This window comes from Acomys minous (genome assembly GCF_964271855.1).
Source record: "Acomys minous genome assembly, chromosome: 12".
NCBI lineage: Eukaryota > Metazoa > Chordata > Mammalia > Rodentia > Muridae > Acomys > Acomys minous.
The window spans coordinates 97,398,778-97,421,736 of record NC_140493.1 but is presented as its reverse complement, the minus strand read 5'-3'; the positions used below and the strand labels follow the sequence as shown (position 1 = coordinate 97,421,736).

At 52.3% G+C, this 22,959-nt stretch overlaps 1 protein-coding gene across 2 annotated transcripts in view; it reads right to left on the bottom strand.

Moving 5' to 3' along the window:
* Positions 1 to 22,959, bottom strand: part of MRC2 (mannose receptor C-type 2) — a 58,950-nt gene that overhangs the window by 8,978 nt on the left and 27,013 nt on the right. For both annotated transcript variants that reach the window (XM_084749572.1, XM_084749573.1), the window contains exons 2-18: positions 16,481 to 16,882; positions 13,726 to 13,899; positions 13,297 to 13,461; positions 12,971 to 13,084; positions 12,426 to 12,569; positions 9,726 to 9,914; positions 9,404 to 9,558; positions 7,852 to 7,959; positions 6,321 to 6,436; positions 5,734 to 5,882; positions 4,839 to 5,056; positions 4,082 to 4,224; positions 2,921 to 3,023; positions 2,410 to 2,548; positions 2,239 to 2,274; positions 1,788 to 1,948; positions 1,480 to 1,547 (exon numbers count right to left, since the gene is read on the bottom strand). In XM_084749572.1, the coding sequence (XP_084605698.1) occupies positions 1,480 to 1,547; positions 1,788 to 1,948; positions 2,239 to 2,274; positions 2,410 to 2,548; positions 2,921 to 3,023; positions 4,082 to 4,224; positions 4,839 to 5,056; positions 5,734 to 5,882; positions 6,321 to 6,436; positions 7,852 to 7,959; positions 9,404 to 9,558; positions 9,726 to 9,914; positions 12,426 to 12,569; positions 12,971 to 13,084; positions 13,297 to 13,461; positions 13,726 to 13,899; positions 16,481 to 16,882 (2,584 nt within the window). The remainder of the gene's footprint in view (positions 1 to 1,479; positions 1,548 to 1,787; positions 1,949 to 2,238; positions 2,275 to 2,409; positions 2,549 to 2,920; positions 3,024 to 4,081; positions 4,225 to 4,838; positions 5,057 to 5,733; positions 5,883 to 6,320; positions 6,437 to 7,851; positions 7,960 to 9,403; positions 9,559 to 9,725; positions 9,915 to 12,425; positions 12,570 to 12,970; positions 13,085 to 13,296; positions 13,462 to 13,725; positions 13,900 to 16,480; positions 16,883 to 22,959) is intronic.

Sequence of the window (22,959 nt, the reverse complement as noted above, 5' to 3'; positions counted from 1 at the left end):
AGGACCGGGGGGGGGGGGGGGCACGAATGGGCCTGAAGGAGCACACAGCCCAGTGCAGCCAGAGACCCCAGGTCTACAGCCCGCAGTAAAGCCTGCCCAGCATGCACTCACCTCTCTCAGATGCCTGAAGATCCTACAGCAAAGAAATACCCACCAATCCCTGTTCTTTCTGCCTCAAACGCCCTAAGTCACCGTAAGGCAGGCACTGACCTGAGTCCCCGGTAGGCCAGCTTATACTTTTCTTTGGCCGTGCGGGCCAGTTTTGTTTACAATGTGGCCCCAGGTATGACAGAGGCGTGCCACAGTCATGTGGCACCTATACGTGCATACTAGACGCTGTCGTAAGGACCTCAAAGTGTTATTTGTCAAACACAGCACTGTGACACCCTGTGGCTTTTTGCCAGGCCTTGCATCTTAAGGACATGGGTGCTCTATTTTAATGGATCCGACTTTGAGAACTGGTAAGGACGTGGTGACCTGTCACACCACATGCCCCCAGAGTCTCCACAGCAGGAAGCGACAACCAGGTGGATGCTAGCAGGTGCAACAGCTCAGCATTTTGCAGTCTGAAGTTCGGCAGATTGGTATCCGCTATAAAAATACCCTCCATGGCATGTGAGCATTAGTGAGTGAACCGTGGCTTCTACCATTTTTAACGTGTTTACATCCAGTTAGAAACTAGGTTTAAAAAGTATCATCACTGAGGGGCTGGAGAGGTGGCTTAGGGGTGCACTGCTCTCTCCCAGAGGATTACACTTCAGGTCCCAGTGCACACACACGGGTGGCTCACAACCATCTATGACTCCCACTTCGGGGAATCTGCGTCCTCTCTTGAACTCTGTAGGGCCCAGCACACACATGTACACATGTACATACGCAAACATAGAAATGCACTCATATATATAAAAATTAAAGGAACACTGCTGTATTAAAGGAATAATACAGTCATGATTAACCTTTAAAAATAAAATAAAGCTGGATACGGTGGCACTAACCTTTAGTCCTAGGCCTTGAGAGGCAGAGGCAAGAGGATAGGATCTCTGTGAGTTCGAGGCCAGCCTGGTCTACATAGTTAACCATGGCACCATGGCACCATGGCTATATAGTGAGACCTTGTCTAAAAATAAATTATATATATATATATATATATATATATATATATATATATATATATATATATATAAAACTTTTTGGTGTTTTGGAGGTTTTGTTTTGTTTTGTTTTGTTTGTAGGCCAGGAATCAACCCCAGAGTCTCAAGAATACCAGGCTAGCCAGGCAGAACTCACTATTGTCACCTTCAGATGCGAAAACAAAGGCCAGAAACATGTCACGCAGCCAGTGAGGAGCAGTGTTGAGTTCAAATGCAGGCCTGTTTGTCTGTGTTTGGTCAGCCCCGACACCTCTAGCTTGGGGGGGACACAGGTAGCCACTCAACACACGTGCCCCCTCTCACACGTGCTGCCCACTAGCGCCCCCACCTGAAGCGTCCGTCATTCTCCGAGATGTGCAGGCCGATCCACCAGTGCGGCTCCGAAACTGCCGAGAACTGGCGAAGGAGGCAGGCAGGTCAGGGTTAGCAGCTTCCCCGGTCCTTGGCCTTTGCCCCTTGCCAGCCCGTGACCCACCACTCGCTGCCTCTCAGCCTTTGCCCCTTGCCAGCCCGTGACCCACCGCTCGCTGCCTCTCAGCCTTTGCCCCTTGCCAGCCCGTGACCCACCACTTGCTGCCTCTCAGCCTTTGCCCCTTGCCAGCCCGTGACCCACCGCTCGCTGCCTCTCGTGCCCACCTTCTGCAGGTTTTGCCCCAGGAAGTCCAGCTCTGCCTGACTGTGTACGGACGTCAGCTCCGCCTGGAACCATGTGCAGATCCGCTGTGCCTGCGCCCACGATGAGTGGTGCTCGAAAAACTTGTACTCTGCCTCCTGGAAGCGTAGCCACTCCATCCGGCCTGTGGGAGCAGTGCAGGGGTCATGGGGGGGGGGGCAGACGCCAGGCCACTTGACGGGCCCTTGAGAGCTCTGGGCACAGTCAAAGCCAGAGCATGCAACAAGTGCCTTGCAAAGGAACCTGGGACAGGCCCTCAGCTTGACTCTCCTTCCATCCCACAGAAAACAGGGCAACGGTGGTGTCCGGTGCTAAGTAACTTAGTCCCCTTTGGGGTGGAGCCCTTGATGGGCTCAGCTTCATTTTGGGCCAAGGTAGGGATCAGGTAGCCTATGGGGGGGCGGGGGGCCTCACCTTGTGGACCAGCATCTGGTTCCTGCACATCCACACCTACAGAACAGGGGCAAAGCTGTCAGAGGAGAGGGGAGCTGGATTCCCCAAATCCCTTGCTTCAAAGCCCCTCCCCACCCCCCACCCCCCATCCAGCATTAGCCCCACCCCTCCCCACTTACTACCACATCCAACCTCTAGGGATCTTGCAGATCCAATCAAGCTGGGCCTGGCACTGCATGGCCACCCACTGCAGGGATGTCAGGTCCAGCACCGCACAGCCTCGGATGTTGTCATTGTCGTGCCGGCTCCGGTCAAAGTTGTGGTAGGAGAACTGGAAAGCGAGATAACGAGGGAACGAGGGATGTACGACAGGTAACCAAGATGCCCGGCCTGAGCTGAGGACGGCCAAATTGGGTGAGCATCTGGGCCATAACAGAGAAACAGACAAGATTTCTCTGTGTAACAGCCCCGGCTGTCCCGGACTCGATGTGTTATACACGAGGCTGGCCTTGAACTCACAGCGATCCGCCTGCCTCTGCCTCCCAAGTGCTAGGATTAAAGGCGTGCGCCACCACGCCCCTGCTTACCCGATTACTTTTAACCTACCCGCATTGGCCAGGAGTCTCTGCCCATGCCAGGCCCTGCCATGTCCCACTGGGTGCCCTACCCACCTCTCCATCCTGTCTCCCCCACGCCTGCTCACCCCTAGACCATCGCTCCAGCGCCAGCTCTGACCGTCTCTAGGGTCTCTGCGGTTGAGGCCAATCCAAAACCAGTGCTGCTCGTGGCTCTCAGGTTCTGACTCACTTGGGTGGAGAGGGAAGAGAGGGAAGGTGAGAGTGGCTGCCACCCAAACATAGCACCCAGCCAGTGGCAGCTGCCTGCAGGGCAGTCTTCAGTGCCTGAGGCCTCTCTGTCAGTGCTGCAAACTGATGCGCCAAAGCACTGGGGTTTTCTGCTTGTTTGTGTTTTGAAAGTTCACTCCATAGAGACAAGGAGAGCTGGGGCAGGTGTCACTCCAAGAGTACTAGCCCGCCCGCCTCCTGGCCCTCCCCACCCCCCCCCCCCGCCCGCCCCACCGACCTGCTGAGATGCACTGCCTGGCAAGAGTCTGTATATTCCGCCCCCTGCGCCCCTACCCTCCACCCCCACCCCGCATGTGGAGTTAGGAAGTTGATGCATCTCTGTGGGTGGGAGAAATCAGAGGACCTGGGGCTCAAAAAACAAAAATCAAACAAACAGAACGCCTGGATTCAAATCATGTTTCGTCACGGACCCACTGTGACACTGGACACACAACCTAACCCACGAGCAGGACCTGAACATGAGGTCACTGAGCGTGCATGATGAGCATCACCCACACGACGAGCTGAGAAAAGTGGGGGACACGGGCTGCTGTAGTTACTAAGCAAGTGAAAAAACCCTGACTGCCGGGAGGAAAGAGCTCTGGGATTAAGATGACCACAGTGTCACGTGCTATGAATTACGGTCCTCGGAGCCTACATGGCAAGGATGGGATCTGGGGACACTCTTTCCCTTTGCCTGCGCAGTCTCAGGCAGAGACTGCAGGTGTTGCAGAGGAGGGGGTGTGCTCAGTGCACCTGAAGTGGAGACTGTGTCTGAAAGGACACTGATGGCTGTGTGACACCCACTGCATTCAACCAAGATTCCAGGGGACCATGGCAACTTGAAGGAAACAGGACGGTTCTGGCATAATCGACTGACACAGGCCATTCCGAGCCTCGGCTGGGCCCTCTGAGGGCACCGCCAATGCCACCTTCTCACCCCAAAACATGACAGAACCGAGAACCAGACTGCCACGCCTGTCCCCACCCGAGGGCAGGCCTCCACAGCCGTTCGGTACCCAAAGATCTTGTTGAGCATGTTGGCCACGAAATGCTCCTCCTCGTAGCTGGCCAGACTCAGCAGCTGGGCCCCCAGCTCTCGGCAGACCCCCAGGGCCTGGATCCAACTCTTCTTTTCCTGCAGCCGGTCTGAGCTGAACACCTGCGGGAGCAGAGGCAGCTGTCAGGGCTGTGGCCATGGGCCAAAGGGCACCTGCCAACTACTTCCTCAGGACAGCAGTCGGGTTAGGTGCTGTGGCCTCACCAGGGAGCAACAGCTAAGGATGATTCTATCTCACGAAGGCAGGTGGTGCTGTCAGCTCCTGGCAAGAGCGAGCCCCTGTACCCCTCATCCTCAGACCAGGAGTTAAGCTCTAATGCCAGCAGAGCCACAACTGACTGAGGCCAGCCTCCCCTGGCACCCCCCCCAACTTTAGTTTTTGTATATAATAAAAGGCCTCCAAAGCCAGGTGCATGCATGCAAACCTAGTACTTAGGAAGTAAAGGCAAAAAGTCAGAAGTTCAAGGTTATCCTCCACTACATAGTAATTTTGAGGCTAGCCTGGGCTACACACACACACACACACACACACAGGAGAAGCTGGGCATAATGGCTTATGCCTTTATTCAGCACTCAGAATTGCTCTAGTCTGTAGTGTAGGCTGGTACCTCAGGGTCACGATGGTCCCCCAGGACCCCTCCCCTCCCAGGTGAACTGCCTCAGTGTTCTTGTCCTCCCCCTGCCTCACCCCCTCCACACCCATTTGGGTAACCCACCTTATAGCAGTGTCGGAGTTTGGGGTCTGAGGCCCAGCCCTGGGGGCAGGAGCCGGTGAGGCTGGGCGTGGGGTCTGGCCCAGGCAACTCTGGTGTCACTGGTGTGCCCAGGATCTGCCGGCAGATGTAGCGAGCCCGGAATGACGTGCAGTTCTTCACCTCCCACAGACCCATGGCGCTGCCCGTGGCCAGAGCCACACAGCCCCCACGTCTGTACCCTGAGGAAGAGAAACAGCTTGTCTCTACAGGGATGAGCTCTGGGGAAGGGGGCGGGGTCAGCACTCAAGGCGGAGGCACAAGGCAGAGTCCTAGTTCCATGGCTGTGTGGGGACGCTTAGGCTTTCTGCGCCTACCTCATATTCCTTTAACCTCGTCAGGTTATATGAAAGTTAAGGACAAGACTGAAGCTGGGTGCAGCGGTACACACCTATAATCCCAGTGCTCAAAGGGATTGCTGCTGCAAGGACAGCCTAAGCTACATAGTGAGACCCTGTCTCAAAAAAAAAAAAAAAAAAAAAAAGACAATGACTGTGAAATGTACACAGACACTAATAGCAGGTATCTGCATCCTGTTCACAATTGTGTGCACAGTACATATGTGATCCATATTACATATGTGATCCCTTTCCATAGGCTAATTATGTATTTAAGCCTCACATCAACTCTGTAAGGAATGTACCATTATCCCCATTTCAAGATGAAGAAACTGGGGATCAGAGGAGGCTCAGCTGGCAAACAGCAGTGCCCAGGGGTCTGAGCAGGGCCGCAGGCTCTGGAGCTAACAGGTCACAAGGTACAAAGGAACAGCTTTACAGGAAGCCTTAAGTTCTGACACAGCCCTGGGTCCACCACAGTCCCCTGCTTCAAGGCCGGTCGCACGGGGTCAGAGGCTCACCAGGCTGGTCTCGGTTCCAATGGGTGTATATGACTTCGTCCCCACTAAGCCAGCGGAAGGAGCCGGTGCCGTTGAGGTCTTGCAGGGCCGTCCAGAAGTACTCGCCCTCCCAGTTATAGATGAGGCTGCTGACGAAGGCCTGCTCAAACCTGCAGAAACAAGCCAGTCAAGGTATGACACTTACTAGTGGCTTCCTTCAAGCCCGGGACCACAGGGCAGACACGCCATCCCAGAAGCTCAGCTCGTCCTGTGTGCAGCCAGTAATGTGCCCAGGGAAATGGGGATCCATGGCCAGGGAAATGGGGATCCCTGAGGGCTCACACAGTAACCAGATTCTCACTACTGCCCACATCTTTCTTTCTTGAGCATCTAGTCCAAACCTGTACCCACCCCCCGCCCCCGCCTCCACCCACTCTTCCCCAGGGGTGACTTAACCACATAATTCTTTCTTGTAACAAGATGTCAGAAAGACTGTAGAACACACTGAGGCTCAAAGGACTCTGGGTCCCACTGGGCAGGATATCGTCCCATTAGACCAGGTCACGGGAAGAGGGCTGGCCAGGACGACTTCCGTCCACTCTCTATACCTGTTGGTGATGGTGACCAGCTGAGAGCTGTGGTCAGTGCACAGGCGCCGGGCGTCACTGTAGGTCACTTGGTCCTCTCCCAGCCAGTAGCAGGATGGGCTCTGCCACGTCCAACCCTGACTCAAGAGAGAGGACAGAAGAGGAGCGTCTGTGGGAGGGAGCTTCTCACCCGTACCCAGCTGAGCAGGAGTGACGGTGAGATAGCCCAGGGTGTGTGGAGGACAGAGGGGACTAATTTGGCTCCAGAGAGCAATGTCTGCACTATGTGTTTGCACCTGGTTACTTAGCTCTCCCTACCACAACCCATGGGGTCATGGGTTCAATCCTCAGTACTGGAAAAAAGAAAAAAGAAAAAAAAAACAAAAAACAGCAATCAGGGGTTGGGAAAATGGCTCAGTTGGTAAAGTGCTTCCTAGGTGAGTGTGTGGGCCTGAGTTCAAATCCCCAGAACTCATGAAAACAAAACAAAAAACAAAACCCAGGTGTGGTAAATTCTTAATCTCAGCACTGAGGAGAAGGCAGGTGGGCCTTCTGGTCAGCCAGTTTAACCTACCCCAGTCCAATGAGAGGCCCTGTCTGAAAATGAGGGGGCCAACCTCCTAAAGTTGACCTTTGACCCCCACATGAACATATATCCACATGTGCATGCACACACACACATAAGCATTTACCCATGTGCACTCACACACATAAAAATAAATACATAAGCTGGATGTGGTAGCACACGCCTTTAATCCCAGCACTTGGGAGGCAGAGGCAGGTGGATCACTCTGAGTCCAGGACACCACGAGTCCAGGACAGTAAAGGCTACACAGAGAGACCCTGTCTCGAAAAACCAAAAATACATACATACATACATATATACATACATACATACATACATACATACATACATACATACAACCAGGTTCTGGCAAGAAGACTCAAGGGGTAAAGGCCTTCGCCACAATGACCTGAGTTCAATCCGCACATTCCACAGTGAAGAGAGAGAACTGGCCCCAAAAGTTGTCCCCTGACCTCTACATGCACACTATGACATGTACATGCCACACACTCATATGACATACACAAACGTAACAATGATAAATAAAAATAACGAAACAAATAATCAGTATTAATGAAAAGCTACGGAGAGATGGTGGAGTGGGCCCGAGGACTCTGCAGAATGGGGTCTGCTAAGATGTGTCTGGGGAGGGAGGGAGGGAGGGAAGGAGGGAGGGCGGGGCAGACCTTCATCAAAAAGAGCAGCAGCCACTACAGGTACAGAGGCAGCTCCAGAGTAGTGGCAGGCGCCAGGACAGTGGTTTTCATGCATCAGCGAGGCCCCAGATGCCAAGCTGGAGTGGGGCCCTCTACCTCCCCCCATTAGCACTGGCCCCCAATACCAGTCCCTCAGAAAGGGGGCAGTTTGGAAACCAGAGGATGTGAGGGTGCTGGGCAAGGCTGTAGGGTTCCCTCCATCTCTCCCTACCCACCCACCCACCCAGGGAACCCGTGACTCCGCCTCGGGCAGTTCCGAAAACACCCTCACCCTCCGGCAACCATGGTCCTCCTCAGCAGCGCCCTGGCTCAGGCGGCCTGCCTTCTTGCAGATGGACGGCAGGGACTGGTTGCAGGGACTGTCATTCCAGCGTCCTTCCTAGGACACATGATTAAGAAGACTTACCCCCCCAAATCCCTCCCGCCCCACAAACCTTCCAGCCATTCTGCCGGTCCATTCTCTAGCCGTGAACCTGCCTCGAGCTTGCTGTGTGATTCCTAGCAACCAGACTAATTCGCTGTGCCCCAGGCTGGTCAACGGAGAGAGCAGAGTTAGTTCGATAGGCAGCACAGATGAAAGATCACAGAGGAGGGCCGGGCGTGGTGGCACACCCCTTTAATCCCAGCACTCCGGGAGGCAGAGGCAGGCGGATCGCTGTGAGTTCGAGGCCAGCCTGGTCTACAAAATGAGTCCAGGATAGTCAAGGCTAGCACAGAGAGACCCTGTCTCAAAAAAACCAAAAAAAAAAAAAAAAAAAGGAAAGAAAGAAAGAAAGAAAACAAGTTGTTGAGGGGTTGGAGAGATGGCTCAGCAAGTAAGAGCACTGGCTGCTCTTCCGGAGGACCCAGGTTCAAGTCTCAGCACCTACAAGATAGCTCACAATCATCTGTAATTCCAGTTCTGAGTGGACCCAGTGCTGCCTTCTGATCTCCAGAGGCCCGAGGCATGAAAGTGGTATGCGAACATACACGTAGGTAAAACACCCATGCACGTAAAAATAAGCTTTCAAAAAATTACTGAATGTTTGTGAGCTGTCCTGAAATTCTCTATCTAGTTATGTTGGATTACATAGATAATCCTAGGTAATTGAACTGTGAAAACTGACCCTATGGGTCTTGCCCTGAGGACCTATCGAAGAACCAGGAAGAGTAAAGGCTGGTGTGCCCAGACCTGAATCTCAGATAGAGAAGAGGAATTTGGCCCTGGGGCCTCCCAGTTAGCACTGCGCCTGCCTTTATGCTTTGCTCTGACAGCATCCCACCACTCAGCAACCGGCTGGGCAAAGACTCTCACCAAATCAGTTAAAAATGTTAAACAGACTCCCTTAATGCAAATGGACCTGCTGCTTAGCGGGCCCCCCCACCCCCCCCCACCCACTGCATCTGATAGCAAGGTCAAAACCCTGCCTCAATTTCCTCTTCCGCCCACACTGGGTCTGAGTCAAGGCATGGTAATCTTCACGCCACCATGATGTCTTGAGAAGACAAAATTCTGAGCTGAGGAGGGTTAGAAGCAAGCGGCCTTGCTCGCCAAGCCACGCCCTCCTGTGGGTTCTAGTGCCACCTGCTGGTAGGGAGGAACAGCTGGCACGGGACCAAGAACGGACCCGCAGGCTGCCTAACTAAGGCCTCTCAGGAGAATTAGTTCTTCCAACTCTGCAGGTAGCTTAGCTGTGGAAGTGAAGGTGGGACCCTTCACTGCCTGCCAGCCAGTCCTGTGGAAGGAAGGGGGCTGGAGTGCTGCGGGGAGAGGGGCCTCAGGACCGTGAGGGTGGAGAGAGGTGCTATGGTGCCGTGATGAGGAAGGAAGGAGAGAGTCTCACCGGCCCCCAGATGGTGACGCAGTCCTCCAGGCTGTCACGGAAGTTGTTGGGCTCAAAGGGGTGCCAGTGGGTGAAGCTCACGAGACTCCCGTCAGACCACTCGAAATTCATCTGCAGTTTCAAATCATTGAGGCCAATCCACAGCTCTTCCACCTCTGGGGGACAGCGCGGGGGAGGAGAGACAGGGAGAGAAGACGCTGAGGTCAGCCTCAGGCCAGCAGTGAAAGAAAGAACATTCCTCAAGCTTCTCGGGGGAGGAAAGGATTAGACATACGGACCCCGCCCCTCCGCGAGGGTCTCGAGGCCAAACGGTCCCTCTCACCTTGTTTGATCTGTTTGGTGATGAACTCCAGCTCAGCCAGGCTATGGATGCTAAGCAGGTCACCCCCACCCCGTAGACACGCCCTTTTGGACTCTTGCCAGCTGCGCTTCTCGGCCTGCAGGCGATAGCAGTGGCCCTGGAAGGGCTGCCAGCTGGGGTCACACTCCACTTTGACATTGGTCCACCTGTCTATGGAGAGGACACGGACGTGCTCAGACTGAACCAGATGGGTGTCTCACACACATAGCATCCCCAACCTGTGTCACATCTGCCTTCCCCATGACAACAGCCGTAAGAAACTTAAAACCCAGTGAAAACAGGGTCCAACAAGACAGACCCTCTCTGGCGGAGGCTCAAAGAGAGAGGTGAACGAGTGATGAGACGTAGTAGCCTCCTAAGCCAAATACCTGCTATAAATAGGGTTTCCTGTTAAGAGAAGCAAACTTAGCTCAAGGCCACTTTGCTTAATAAATGGAGCGTCCGTCAAGTAACATTCACAGAGCACCACCCGGCACCCTCTCTCTCCATTGGCCTGGGCAGTCTTGGATAAAAGAAATGAGGGGTGAAGCCTTGAGTGGATAATGGGACCAGTCTGACCAGAGGTGGGGTGAGGAGCCAGGGTTATCACAGGGCCCTTACAGTCTGGCAAGCTGGTCCCATCCCTTTGCCAGGGTCCCTCACTAGCTCCCTCCCTCTCAACACCTCCTCTTGCTTCTGAAGGCCCTCTCCTGTACCCACAGATGTGCCTTTGGGGTTCATCTGCTATGGCCTGAGGTTTGAGGGCAGCTGAAGCGAACAAGCCCTTACTTGGGTCTTGGCACAAGAAAACAAAATTTCATCAAACCACCCACAAAGTCAGGCTCGGGCGGGATTCTGGGTAGGGCAGGAGTGACGATGCGGGGCCATCCAGCACTGCCCCAGCTTAGAATTCTAAGAACAGCCCCTTCCGGGTCAACTTGGGGGGGGGGTGCTTCAGCCATACCTCTGGTTAGAGACTCCTCAAAATGGATGGGCCAAGAAGGGGGACAGGCCGGCTCCATGGCGCAAGAGATGTCAATCAATCTTTTGTTAGCCAATGGGTTAAGACTCTGAGCTGCAGCTATTAACAGCTATCCAAGTCCCAAGGGCCTGAGGGAAGGGCGGATTCTCTGGAAATGTGGCCCCTGCTTTGGAAATGACCCGTCCTTCATAATGAGATCGTGTCGCTTAGAATAGGAACTCCCACAAACAGCCACTGTGCTGAATGAAGCCAAGGTAGAGAGCAAACCAAGCTACAGACTTGTGTCCCGGTCCTAGTGACTGGAGGAGGGAGCCCCACATGAGCCACAGGGGAAAATTCCTCGTAGGGTCCGCCGCCCCATCTCCCTGTCTGTGGAGGTTTCCATGGGGCAAGCCATATTTTCTGTCAAAAAAAAAAATCTCTAGCAACCCCACAGCTACATAAACTGCACAACGTTATGCCAGCAAATGCCAGCCACAGAGACACTCCTGCAGCCGGGCCAGGCCAGACCACGGCTCCAGTTTTACAATAACTTTGCGAGAGGGCATCCCATTCTTTTTTCTTTCTTTTTTTTTTTTTTTAACAGAATTAATCCACTTTATTTTTCTTGTAAAAACCCTTATGTGGTAGCCACAGCTGGAGCCAGGGTCCTCTGAACAGACACTCTGGTGTGGGTTTTCACAAGATGATCAGTGAATTCCCGTTCTTAATCTGCTAGTGAGGATTCTCAGAGACACTGCCACGTCCAAGGCCACATGCCGGGAAAGGGCGGTCCCCCCCAAAGCAGGTCCTGCCCAGCACCCCACACTCCATTTCTCCCAGGAGGCCCTCAGATTTATCTCCTAAACCTTCGAGGCAAGACACTCCCAGGCTTAAAAGCCAACAGAGGCTTCCCACGGGCTACCCAGCCCGACTCAGACTTCAGAGGCCCGCTGCGACCTGCCTCCCCGCGACTCACATCAAACGCCCCGCCTAAGAATCACCCCAGGGAGAGAGCTGTCTTGTTAAGTGCCGGTAGCGGGGAAAGCGGTTAATCTGGGGCGGGTCCTCCTGGGTCGGCTTTGCTAACAGGGCTCCAGGTGTGCTGGGCTGGTGTCTGGATCCCTCTAAACTGCAGGGCTCCGTCCCTTAGTGCTGCAGGCTTTCACACCTCCACACCTCCCAGCGGGCAGCTCCCTCGGTCAGAATCCCTCCTCTCCCACCACACCGCTCTCTGCCTTTGTGCGCATGTGCAGGTGCACCTAGGTGCTGTAGAGGCCAGAAGACGGAAGACAACCTCCCGTTTCCGATAGGGTCCTCCACCTTTTTTTTTTTTTTTTTAAACCTCTTGCTGGCCTGGAACTTAACAAGCAGGCTAGCCTGGAGGCCACGGAGCCCCAGGGATCCTTCTGCCTCTGCCTCCCTAGCGCTGGGATTACAGGTGCACCGCACCACACCTGGCGCGTTCTTTTAATACGGGTCGCTTTCAGGTCTTCCACCGAGCTATTGCCCTAGCCTTCCTTCTGGAGACCTCAAGCCTAACATCACATTCGTAAAAACTCTCCGCTCTCAGATGCTCACTCACTCTCCCCTCCCCCAATGAATTAATGAATTAATGATGAATTAATGGTACGCGCCGATTTTCCCAGGCCAAAGTCACTTTGTGTCTGCAGAGAACAAGAGAAGCTCATTCGGCCGTGGCCCTTTGTGACCCGGCTCACCTGGCTGGCTGGGCTCGGCTGTGGCATTGGGCTTCTTCTTGCAAACATAGGGCAGGGCGATGCTACAGTCATGGTTCTGCCAGCCACCCGAGGACTCGGTGCGGATCACGCCACAATTCTCCTCACCTGGGTTGTCGGGCTGATCTGTGGGACAGGTAGGGTGCCAGCACCCCAGGAGAGGGAAGCTCACCCTGGGTCCCTCCCAAGTCCTCTTTCAGGGCCTCCTGTCTCTCCCTCCACTCCCTGGGATGTCTGCATTAGCCAGAGAAGCTCAGCCCTCCATCCAGGATCCAGGAAATGTGTACGTTAGCCCGTATCCCCCTGGCTCTGGGTATATGGATGCAGCTGTGTCTAAAAGCTGTGACTGGAGGCTGGAACCGGAACTGGGTCCACTCGCAAAGCCCTAGAATGGGCCGGGGCTCATTTGCCACTTCAAACCAAGGTGCTCCACTGGGCCTATTCCAGGGGGAGGCAGCAACTCAGGCTTTCCACCTCTATAGCAGGGTAGAAGGAAGCCAAGTGTCCGTGGGGTCCCCAGGCCTCACCATGCTCCCAGTTGAGGTACTTGAGAGGTGAGTTGTCTGACCACTGCCAGCCTCCGCTGGTGTCCAAGTCATTCAGGCCAATCCACAGGGTCGAGCTGTAACCAGTGAGGAGTCCTGGCAGAAAGAGTGCCCACTGAAAAAGGGGGAACCCCCATCCACTACCACTATCTCCCTACCTGCCCCTCCCAAGGCTGGTGTCCCCACCCCCAGCGGGGGTCAGACCTCGGTGGGGGAGGGGGTGGGAGAGGAGAGGTTGGGGGAGCAGGGCAGGGGGTGGGGAGGGAGCGAGGAGGGGGAGGAAGGGGCGGGGCTGCCCTTCCCCTCACCGTTGATGTAGGTCTGTTCATGGATCTCCGTGATGCTCAGCAGGTCCGCACCCTGCTGCTCGCAGCTGGCCCAGGCCTCCCTCCAGGACAGCGTGGATTGGAAGTTAAACTGGTAACAGCTGTCAGTCAGCTGGTCTTTGTCCCAGAACGTCTCACAGTCATTACCTGCCACAACCACAGATGGACCATAGGTCCCCTCCGCAACGCCCACACAGCAGGGGCAACTTATCCCATTCCTGTGAAAGTTCTTCAGCCCGCTCAGAGTCCCCTCCTGGCCCCGCCCCGCCCCCCGACCCCCCCTCAGCCTCCCGCCGGCTACGCCCCCCCCCCCCGCCCACTCATCGCACCCCCTACCCCAGCCCCGCCACCCCCGCGCCCACTCATCACCAGCCTCCCTCCAGGGCTCTCCCATCCCTGTCTGCTTCTCACTCTTGATGGGGCAGAACCCCCAGCGCTCATCTTTGCCGTAGTCCTGGGTAGTGGCACACCACAGATGCCCATCTTCTCGGCCAGTGCTGGTGCAGCTGTGGAACCACTGGTTGTCGTATTTGAAGGGAATGGTACATGGCTTCCCGTGGGAGTTTCCCTGGATTGTGTAGACCTCTATGGGAGAAGAGAGCGGTGCCTTGATGCCTGGATTCCCCACAGACTTGCCTGAGTCACCCACCAGGGAAAATCCCCTATAGTCCAGGAGCCTGGGATTATGGGAGCAGGCAGGGGGCTGGAGAGTCTGGGAAGCCTCCCAACCCCTCCGATGCCTTTCCAGTGCCACAAAGGGCCACCCAGCCTAGGCTCCAGGCTGTCCCTAAATAATCTACCACGGAACACAAGTGTCCTTCCAGGAAAGAATTCCAAAGATGGATCTGGTCATAAACCCTTTTTTTGTTTGTTTTTCGAGACAGGGTTTCTCTGTGTAGTCTTGGTTGTCCTGGACTCGCTTTGTAGACCAAGCTGGCCTTGAACTCACAGCGATTCCCCTGCCTCTGCCTCCCCAAGTGCTGGGATCACAGGTGTGCGCCACTGCGCCCAGCTTGGTCACAAACTCTTGAGAGACTAAGGTCCCCATTAGCCACCTGTAGAAACTGTGTGGCGTTGCCATGGGTTCTCAACGGGGAGATCCGGGGAGGGGAAGGCGTTGAACTTTAGGCTATTTGTGTCTTAATCTTAAACTCTTCTAATTAATTATTTCAATATATTATCAGGGTTTTTTTTTTATGGGCAACTTTTGGGGAACGGTTCTCTTCTTCCACTATGTGAGCCCCAGGGACTGAACTCGAGTTGTCCGGCTTGGTGGCCATCGCTCACGGAGCCATCTCACCAGCCCCAACGTCACGTTTCTCTTCACAACTAACGCAGCTTGGGAATGGCTCCCTAGGCTGCTTATTCTCCTATCTCCGTTCAGTTCAAAATGCTTGCAGTCCCCTCTCCCCCTGCCCCTTCTCTTCGAGACATAGTCCAGGTTGGCCTCCAAGGCACCATGTAGTCAAGGCTAGCCTTAATCCTCCTGCCTCCACCACCCCAGGGCTGGGAGCGTGAGCCTGAGCCACAAGGCCCGACTACCTCAGATGCTTCCACGTCGGAATCGGCAGCCTTCTCTAAGGCCTTTAGCTGGGCTCGACACACTCAGGGCTCAGCACAATCCTCTTTACAGTGTTAGCCTTTTTCCAGAAAAATGAGATTAGCCCCCATAGCCACTGCATTTCCTGTCACAATGCCACTTTCCCCGGGCATAGGGAGAATGCTTGACTTTTGTGTTCTCAGTCATTTTAGGGGATGCTGCAAGCTAATTTTGAATTTTTCTTTTATCTTTCTTTCTCCCCACCCCCCTTTGGTTTTTTGAGACAGGGTCTCTCTGTGTAGCCTTGGTCAGTCTGGACTCTCTTTGTAGACCAGGCTGGCCTCAAATTCACAGAGATCCGCTTGCCTCTGCCTCAGAGTGCTGGGATTAAAGGCATGAGCCACCATGCCTGGCAATCTTTACATTTTTATTACACTCATTTATTCATTTATTTGGTGTGTGTGTGTGCATGCATGCGAGTGTGTGCGCTATAGGACAACTATCAGGAACTATTTCTCTACTTCTAGCACGTAGGTCTCAAGCAGCAGACACCTTTACCCATGAGCTACCTTAATAGCCCCCAATTTTTTTAAAGATGTATTTATTTGTTATTATGTATACAGTGCTCTGCCTGCATGTATACCTGCAGACCAGAAGAGGGCATCAGATCACATTATAGATGGTTGTGAACCACCATGTGCTGGGAATTGAACTCAGGACCTCTGGAAGAGAAGCCAGTGCTCTTAACCTCTGAGCCATCTCTCCAGCCCTAGGGCCCCAAATTTTTAATTTTCTGTATGTGCACACTCATACATGGGGGTTTACATATATGCAGGTATGTATTCACATGCATGCATGCGGCGGCTAGATGTCCATGTCTCTGATTGGTTGTTTCAGTCTCAAGACCTTTTCACTGTCCCCTCTACCTGACAATTTACATTTCAGATGAAAAACAAAAGGTCATATCTTCAGAAGGACCCTCTCTAATCTCCTAAGAAAGCAGCTATCCTCTATTTTATGGGACTATAATTTTTTTATGATATTTGCTTCTAGTTTTTCCCACCCATCTGAGTTACCTATGTATGATTTCTTTTTTTTTTTCTTTTTTTTTTTTTTTTTTGGTTTTCTGACACAGGGTTTCTCTGTGTAACCCCTGGAACTCGCTCTGTAGACCAGGCTGGCCTCAAACTCACATCTCCTCTGCCTCTGAGAGCTGGGATTAAAAGTGTGTGCCTCCACTGTCCAGCGTACCTTGGGTTCTCTCACTAGCCATGGGCTTGTAGAGTCAGCAAGGCTGGCTAGCACTGGCGCCCAGGGATGCTCCTGTCTCTGCCTTCCCAGTGCTGGGATTATGAGCATTTTACATATCCCTGTTTTATGCAAACTCTGGGGGATTAGCCTGGACTCTCATGCTTATGTGACCAGCACTTAACTGACTGAGCCATCCCCCCAGCCTCTAATTTTAAATTAAAAAAAAAAAAAGTAAATTAAACCCTTTGAAGTTAATTTTCCTAATTACTTAAAACTCCTTATCAAACAGTGACTGTCAAGGGTCCACAGCAGCCAAAGGCCTTGTTACTCTAAACCTGTTCCTTTGGCACCTCTTGCCTGCAAGCAGCCCCTCACCATAGTAGGGTCGAGCACACAGGTCTTCCTCACTGCCGTAGATGTTCCACTGGCCACTGCGGGTCTGGTCACCACGCTCAAGGGTGCCAGGCTTCGATGCATTGCTAGCCCGGGCCCCCAGAAGCATGGACAACTGGTCCCCTAGCGTACGACAATGCCAGTGAAGACTCAAGGCCTCTCGGTCGCATTCATACATGCCCAGGGAAACTGTGGTGTTGGAGACTGGCCAGCCTGTACCCAGGCACTGCATGGCACCCAGGTTGAAGAGTCGATTCCGGGAGACCCACTTCCAGCGCTGGCCGGGGAGAGTGGCATTGCAGACTGGAGTGACTCGGACCTGCGCGCCCTGGGCCTCCAGACAGCCCTGCATCCCCTGGCTGAAGATGAGGAAGACATCGGGTTCTGGAAGGAAAGGCAGGACAGGAAATGGTCATAACTCGGCCTTGACGACTGCTAAGGCTTACAAGCACTGACCATTGCCCAGCACTTGTCACATGTGTTGAGTTACTTGGTCCTCTCTGTCACAGTTCAAGGTAGGGCGAGGGGCACGGCTATGTCCCTATACCCAGAGGCGGCACAGTCCATTCCTGTTCGGCCACACGTCCATCTGGAAGCAGGATCCAGGCCTCTGCCCCACTCTAAAATCAAACCCAGCTCTACACAGCACATCCAATGCTTCGTACACATGTGCCTTTTATCTGCGGTTTCATTTCCTTCGGTGTCAGTACTGCTGTCCAAAGATATTAAATGGAAAACTCTAGAAGTAAATAACCCCCTATGTTTTAAATAACTGTCATTATCGTATTTGTAATTGTCCTATTTCCTTATCATTAATGTCTTACTATGACTAATTTATTTATTTTTTATGACTAATTTATTAATTAAACTTTACCGCAGGCATGTATTTATAGCAAGAACACATCTCGGTTCAGGTCTGGCACTAACTATGGTTTCAGGCATCCTCACGGCTCCTTGGGATGTCTTCAAGGTGATGAAAGATGATTGTACCTTCTAGAAACCATCACAAGGCTGGGTAGAGGTGTCTACATTACAGACTCAACTTCACAGAGTCCATCCTTTTCCTTCTAGATCTTTCTGAACCAGTCCTTCTCCATACTGAAACACTCATACTCCTCAATAACTCTTGAATTCCCTGGAGGCTTTTTGATCGCTTTGTTTGCTCTTTTTTGTTTGTATAAGACAGTGCAATTTAGTCCTCCAGTTTCCTCAATCTTGCATCTTTCTGCCAACTTCCTTGATGAGCAGACCTCTAAGAGGAAGATGGGGGGGGGGGAATCCAATCACCCCAAAAACAGTTTCAGATGAAAACACAAATCTTAAAGGAGTAAGTCTGGGGATAAAAATAGGGAATGGGCTGCTTTAAAAAAATTTTTTAAAGGTGTTTCTTGGGTAGGAGGAATGCTGAAAATGCTTTAGAATTAAATTATCATGAGAATATTCTAAAACCCAATTAACTACATTGTAAATGGGTAAGTGTTATAATATGTAAATGGTATCTCAAGGGAGACAAGAGGGAAGGGAAAAAAATAAAAGAGCGGCTAGACTGAGGATTAGAAATAAAAAGTGACTCACGGTGTCCCCCAGATTGTAAGCAAACTGGGGGGGGGTCTCTCCGACACCTACATTTCACTACCCTCCTCTTGCGCTCAGACTGACACTTGTGCACACAGCACACACTTACTGCACATCCCAGTCTGCAGAGATTTTTTTTTTTCAATCCACTGGTGTGATGGTTACTTTGAAATGTCACTTTGACATGATCTAGACTCAACGGAGAAGAGTCTCCATGAAGGAACAACTAGTTCAGGCCGGCCTGTGCATGCCGAGGGGGGTAGGGGGGGAATGAAGGGGGGTAGGCGATGTCTTGATTACATTAATTTAAATATGAAGACACACCCAATGTGGGTGGCACCATTCCCTAGGCAAGTGTGTGAGAGTGGAGAGTCTGAGCTTAGTACAAGCAGGCACGCGTTAATAACATGATTAGTTGCTTCAGGTTCCTGCCGCGCTGAGTTCCCCTCGGCGGCTGATGATAGCCTGGGACTGTGAGAAGAACTTTCCCATAAATTGCTTTTATCAGGGCTTTGAGGGGCGGGAGGGTTGAGACAGGGTTTCTCTGTGTAGCCCTGGCTGTCCTGGAACTCCCTCTGTAGACCAGGCTGGCCTCGAACTCGCAGCGATCCTCCTGCCTCTGCCTCCCGAGTGCTGAGATTAAAGGCGTGCGCCGCCACCGCCCGGATCACCTTAGTGTTTTTGAGCCTGGGTCTCTCACTCGATCAGGAGCTCACTAACCAGCTAGCCTGGGTGGCCACTGAGCCTCAGGGATCCACCTGTCTCTGTGTCCCCCACTGTCCAGTTGTAGGGTTACATGCATGGAGCACCATGCCCAGCTTTTACACAGGTGCTGGGCATCTGAACTCACGTCCTCATACTTGCCTGGCAAATGCTACTGACTGAACCATCTGCCTGGCCTCTCACTTTTTCTGTATGCACGGTGCTGGGAATTTAACAAACCAGGGCCTTGCACGTGGGAAGAAGGCACTCTGTCACTGAGCTACAGCCCCAGCCCTTTGTTTCAAATATTTAAAAGCCAATTATATTTCACACGGTTAGTTTTCTGCACAGGTATTTTAGTTTTATGTTGCATTATTAATATTTTTCTCATAATTTATTTATTACTATTGATGGAAGCTCTCTCTTTATACTAGGGAATTAACTCTTGGTCTGTAATAAGTTACGTGTAATTTTATAATTTGCTTTCTCTTTTAGTTTTTTGAGATAGGGTCTTCTGTAGTGCAGACCTGCCAAGACCAACCTTGAGTTCCTGGTCCTCCGGTCTCCACCTCCCAAGTGCTAGGATCATGGGCCTATGTCACCACACTAGCCTATTGTTTGAGTTCGGCTTTGCTTTTGACACGTATCCTGCCATGAAAAATTCATGTCATAGAACCCATCCCTTTTCCTTATGGCCTTCCATGCTCCGATATTATCTAAGTGTTTTCTTTTTCTCTTGAGTATATTTACACCTTTGAAACAAAGATTGGCCTCCTTATTCACTGTACCAATGTGCACAAGTACACACACACACACAGAGGGAGACAGAGAGAGAGAGAGAGAGAGAGAGAGAGAGAGAGAGAACCTCATAGTAGTAAGGAAAAAGAAACAATAGCTTAAATTCCTTCAAAAAACACTTCATTTTCCAAATAAAATTCAAGCTCCTTGCTAGGGTCCACAAGGACTGGGGCCACTAAGTCCTACTGTGCCAGCCAGTTTTGTGTCAGCTTGACACAAGCTGAGTCACTTGAGGGGAGGAAAAGTCAACTGAGACACTGCCTCCGTAAGAGCAGGCTGTGGGCAAGCCTGTAGGGTACCTTCTTAATTAGTGAGCGAGCCAGGTTCCTGCCCTGTTTCTAACTAACCCCCCCTGCCCCCCGCCCCCCCCCCCCCCCGCCAAGTTGCCTTAGTCATGGTGTTTCATCGCAGCAACAGGAGCCCTGGAAGCATACGAACATCTGCGTTCTCTTCACTCAAGCTGCAGTGACATCCTTGTCTCATCTAGGGGTTTCCAGCCTCAAGGCCTTTGCACTGTTTCTTCTACCTGACAACTCACATTTCAGAAGACTCTGTGTGTGTGTGTGTGTGTGTGTGTGTGTGTGTGTGTGTGTGTGTGTGTGTTGCTGGGTGAGGTAGCACAAGACTTTGATCCCAGTATTTGGGAGGCAGAAGCAGGTGGATCTCTGAGTCTGAGGCCAGCCTGGTCTACAGAGCGAGTTCCAGAACTGCCAGGGCTACACAGAGAAACCCTGTCTCAGAAAAAAGAAAAAAACAAAAGACAGGGTAATTGCTGCTTTTGCAGAGGACCAGCTAAGCTGTCTATCTTACCCATCTTACGTTTTTTTCCTTTGGAATATTTTTCCCTCTCTACATGCGCTGGTTTCAGTTGTTCTCTGGAGCCTTCAGACTGTTGTACACTGTGTTCTTAGTCTCTAAGCACTCTTGGTCATCGAGTTAGACTTAAACAAACTAGCCCACCATTTCCAGAGCCAGACCTTACTACCGCACATGCTCTGTCTCTTTCTTGTCTCTCTCTTGCTTCTAACCTCCCGAGGGCTTTCTGTCTCTTTTCCATCACCTTGCCTAATGCACAGCAGTGTTTGACAGATGCTGGGTAACACGTGCACATGTCAAGGTCCCCTCCTGTCACAGACCTAGGGGAGGGGAATAGGAATGAAAGAGGGAGGGAGGGAGGGGGGACGGGAAGGTACGAGGGAGGGGAGAACAAATGCGATGTAATCTGAATAAACTACTTAAAAAAAAAATAAGTGTGCACGTGCAGGAGTGAAGCTCATGAGATCATAACTACAGCCAATTGGCAGCATTTAACAGATGCTGGGTAACAAGTGCGCATGTGCAGGAGTGAATTTCATGAGGTTATAACTACACCCAGTCAGCCTGCTGTTCTGCTCCCTGTCCAAACGGCTAGATTAAATTTTCCAATACGTAGGGCAACAAATTCCTGTCAGAATGCCATGGTGGGAGGTCTGATGGGGCCGTGTCCCTCTATCCTGACAGCACAGGATGTGTGTCTGTAGCCGTGGGGGTCAAGGGTCAGGGGGGCGGGCTGCTCCTCTCTGGCAAGATTCACATGAGCCACTTTAGTGGTGGCTGTCACAGTCAAACTGCCTGTCACTGGGTCCTCCACACTTAACCTGCTCCCTCCTTTTCTCCTACAGTCTTGAGTATTTCCTTTCCCTAAACATCTATTTTGAAATCTTAGCCCTGGGGTGGATGGTGTTGGGGTGTGGGCCTCTGGGAAGTGCTGAGGTTATGAGAGTAATCACATTAATTAGTAGGATTCATGCCCTTATAAAAGACTCCCTAGGGGCTGAGGGTGTAGCTCTGTTGGAAGAGTGCCTGCCTGGGTTCAATCCTCAGCACCTCACAAACCAGGCATGGTGGGTGCCCTCCTGCAACCCCACCACCAGCAATCAGGAGTCTTCCTTGGCTACGTAACGGAGTTCAAAGCCAACCTGAGCTACGTGAGTCTCCCCACCCTTCCAACCTATGAGGTAACAGTGAGAGGATGGCAGTGTGGGAGGACCGCGCTTCACAGACACTGAAATGGTTGACTCCTTGATCTTTCACGTCTTTGCCTCACAATCTGGGACCAAATAAATGACTGTGGTTTATAACCTTCCTGATTGTTCAAATGACCCTCTATTTGTGGGATAGAGAAATATAACTGGGCTCAGGATGTGATTCAGACCCACTCAATCTTTCTTTAAGGTTGTGTGTGTGTGTGTGTGTGTGTGTGTGTGTGTGTGTGTGTGTGTGTGCTCACATGTGCTATGACATATATATGTGTTGTGTATGTGGGCACATGACTCATATGCCACGTTTAGAGGCCAATATGCTGCCGTATTCCCTTGAGACAGAGTCTCTCACTGGACCAGCTTAGACTGGCAACCAACAAGCTCCAGGGAGCCTCCTGTCTCTGCCCCACATAGTACCAGGGTTATTGATGCACATACAGCCACATCTGGCTCCCCCACCCCACACCCCGCATGGACACAGGAGATTGAACTGAGGAGGTCCTCATGTTTACACAGAGAGCACTCTTACCCACCGAGCCATCACGCCCCCCCCCCAGGTTGGCTATTTTCTTCTGTAAAATTCCACTCCAGGGAAGATAGCAACAAACGAAAGTGACCGTAGTGGGGTGGGAGTGGGGGGTTAGGAAAGGGCCTGGGACCAGAAAGTTGTTCACTTTTAGAGATGCTTTACAGAGATAGGATGGGACCACAAGGCTCAACACCTCTGGCTGGTGGGGTTTCCAGTGGGATGGCATCTTCTGTTTTCAGCTGGAATCCACACGTCTTCCACACCAGTTGGCAAAGGCCACTCCAAGCCCCCTTTACTTGACAGATGAGAAAACTGGAACCCAGGGGAAGGCACTGGGATATCTGACCACAAGGCCTAGGTTCTCTCCTGTCCCATTAGACATGGTCGAAGGCCTCCTATGTCCGCTCTAGTCCTGGGTTCAAATCCACCTAGCTTCTCGGAGCAGTTGCTAAGGTATGCAGCGCATTCCAGGCAACAGTGGACCCCAGGAGAAATCCTAGCACCCACCAGCATCTTTGTCCTCTTGGGATTTGTAATCCAGCTAGAGAAAGACAGCGACTTTGAACAAACAAGCCCTTAAATGCCAGGTGTCTGGCTGGGTGTATGTGAGAGATCAGGAGGTGCCTTCTTGGGCTCCAAAAGGCAGCTCAGAGCAGAGCTCTGAAGACTCCGAAGGAGCTGGAGGCAGAAGGGAAGAACGCAGGTCACGAGCTGCTGTGTGTGTGACCGACACCAGGTACTGGTGCAAAGAGGAGGTGGAAAGAATCCCTTTAGGGGGTTATGGGAGGACTCAGCCAAGCCAGGGGGCCAGGGCTCTTGGAGGGAGAGCACGGACA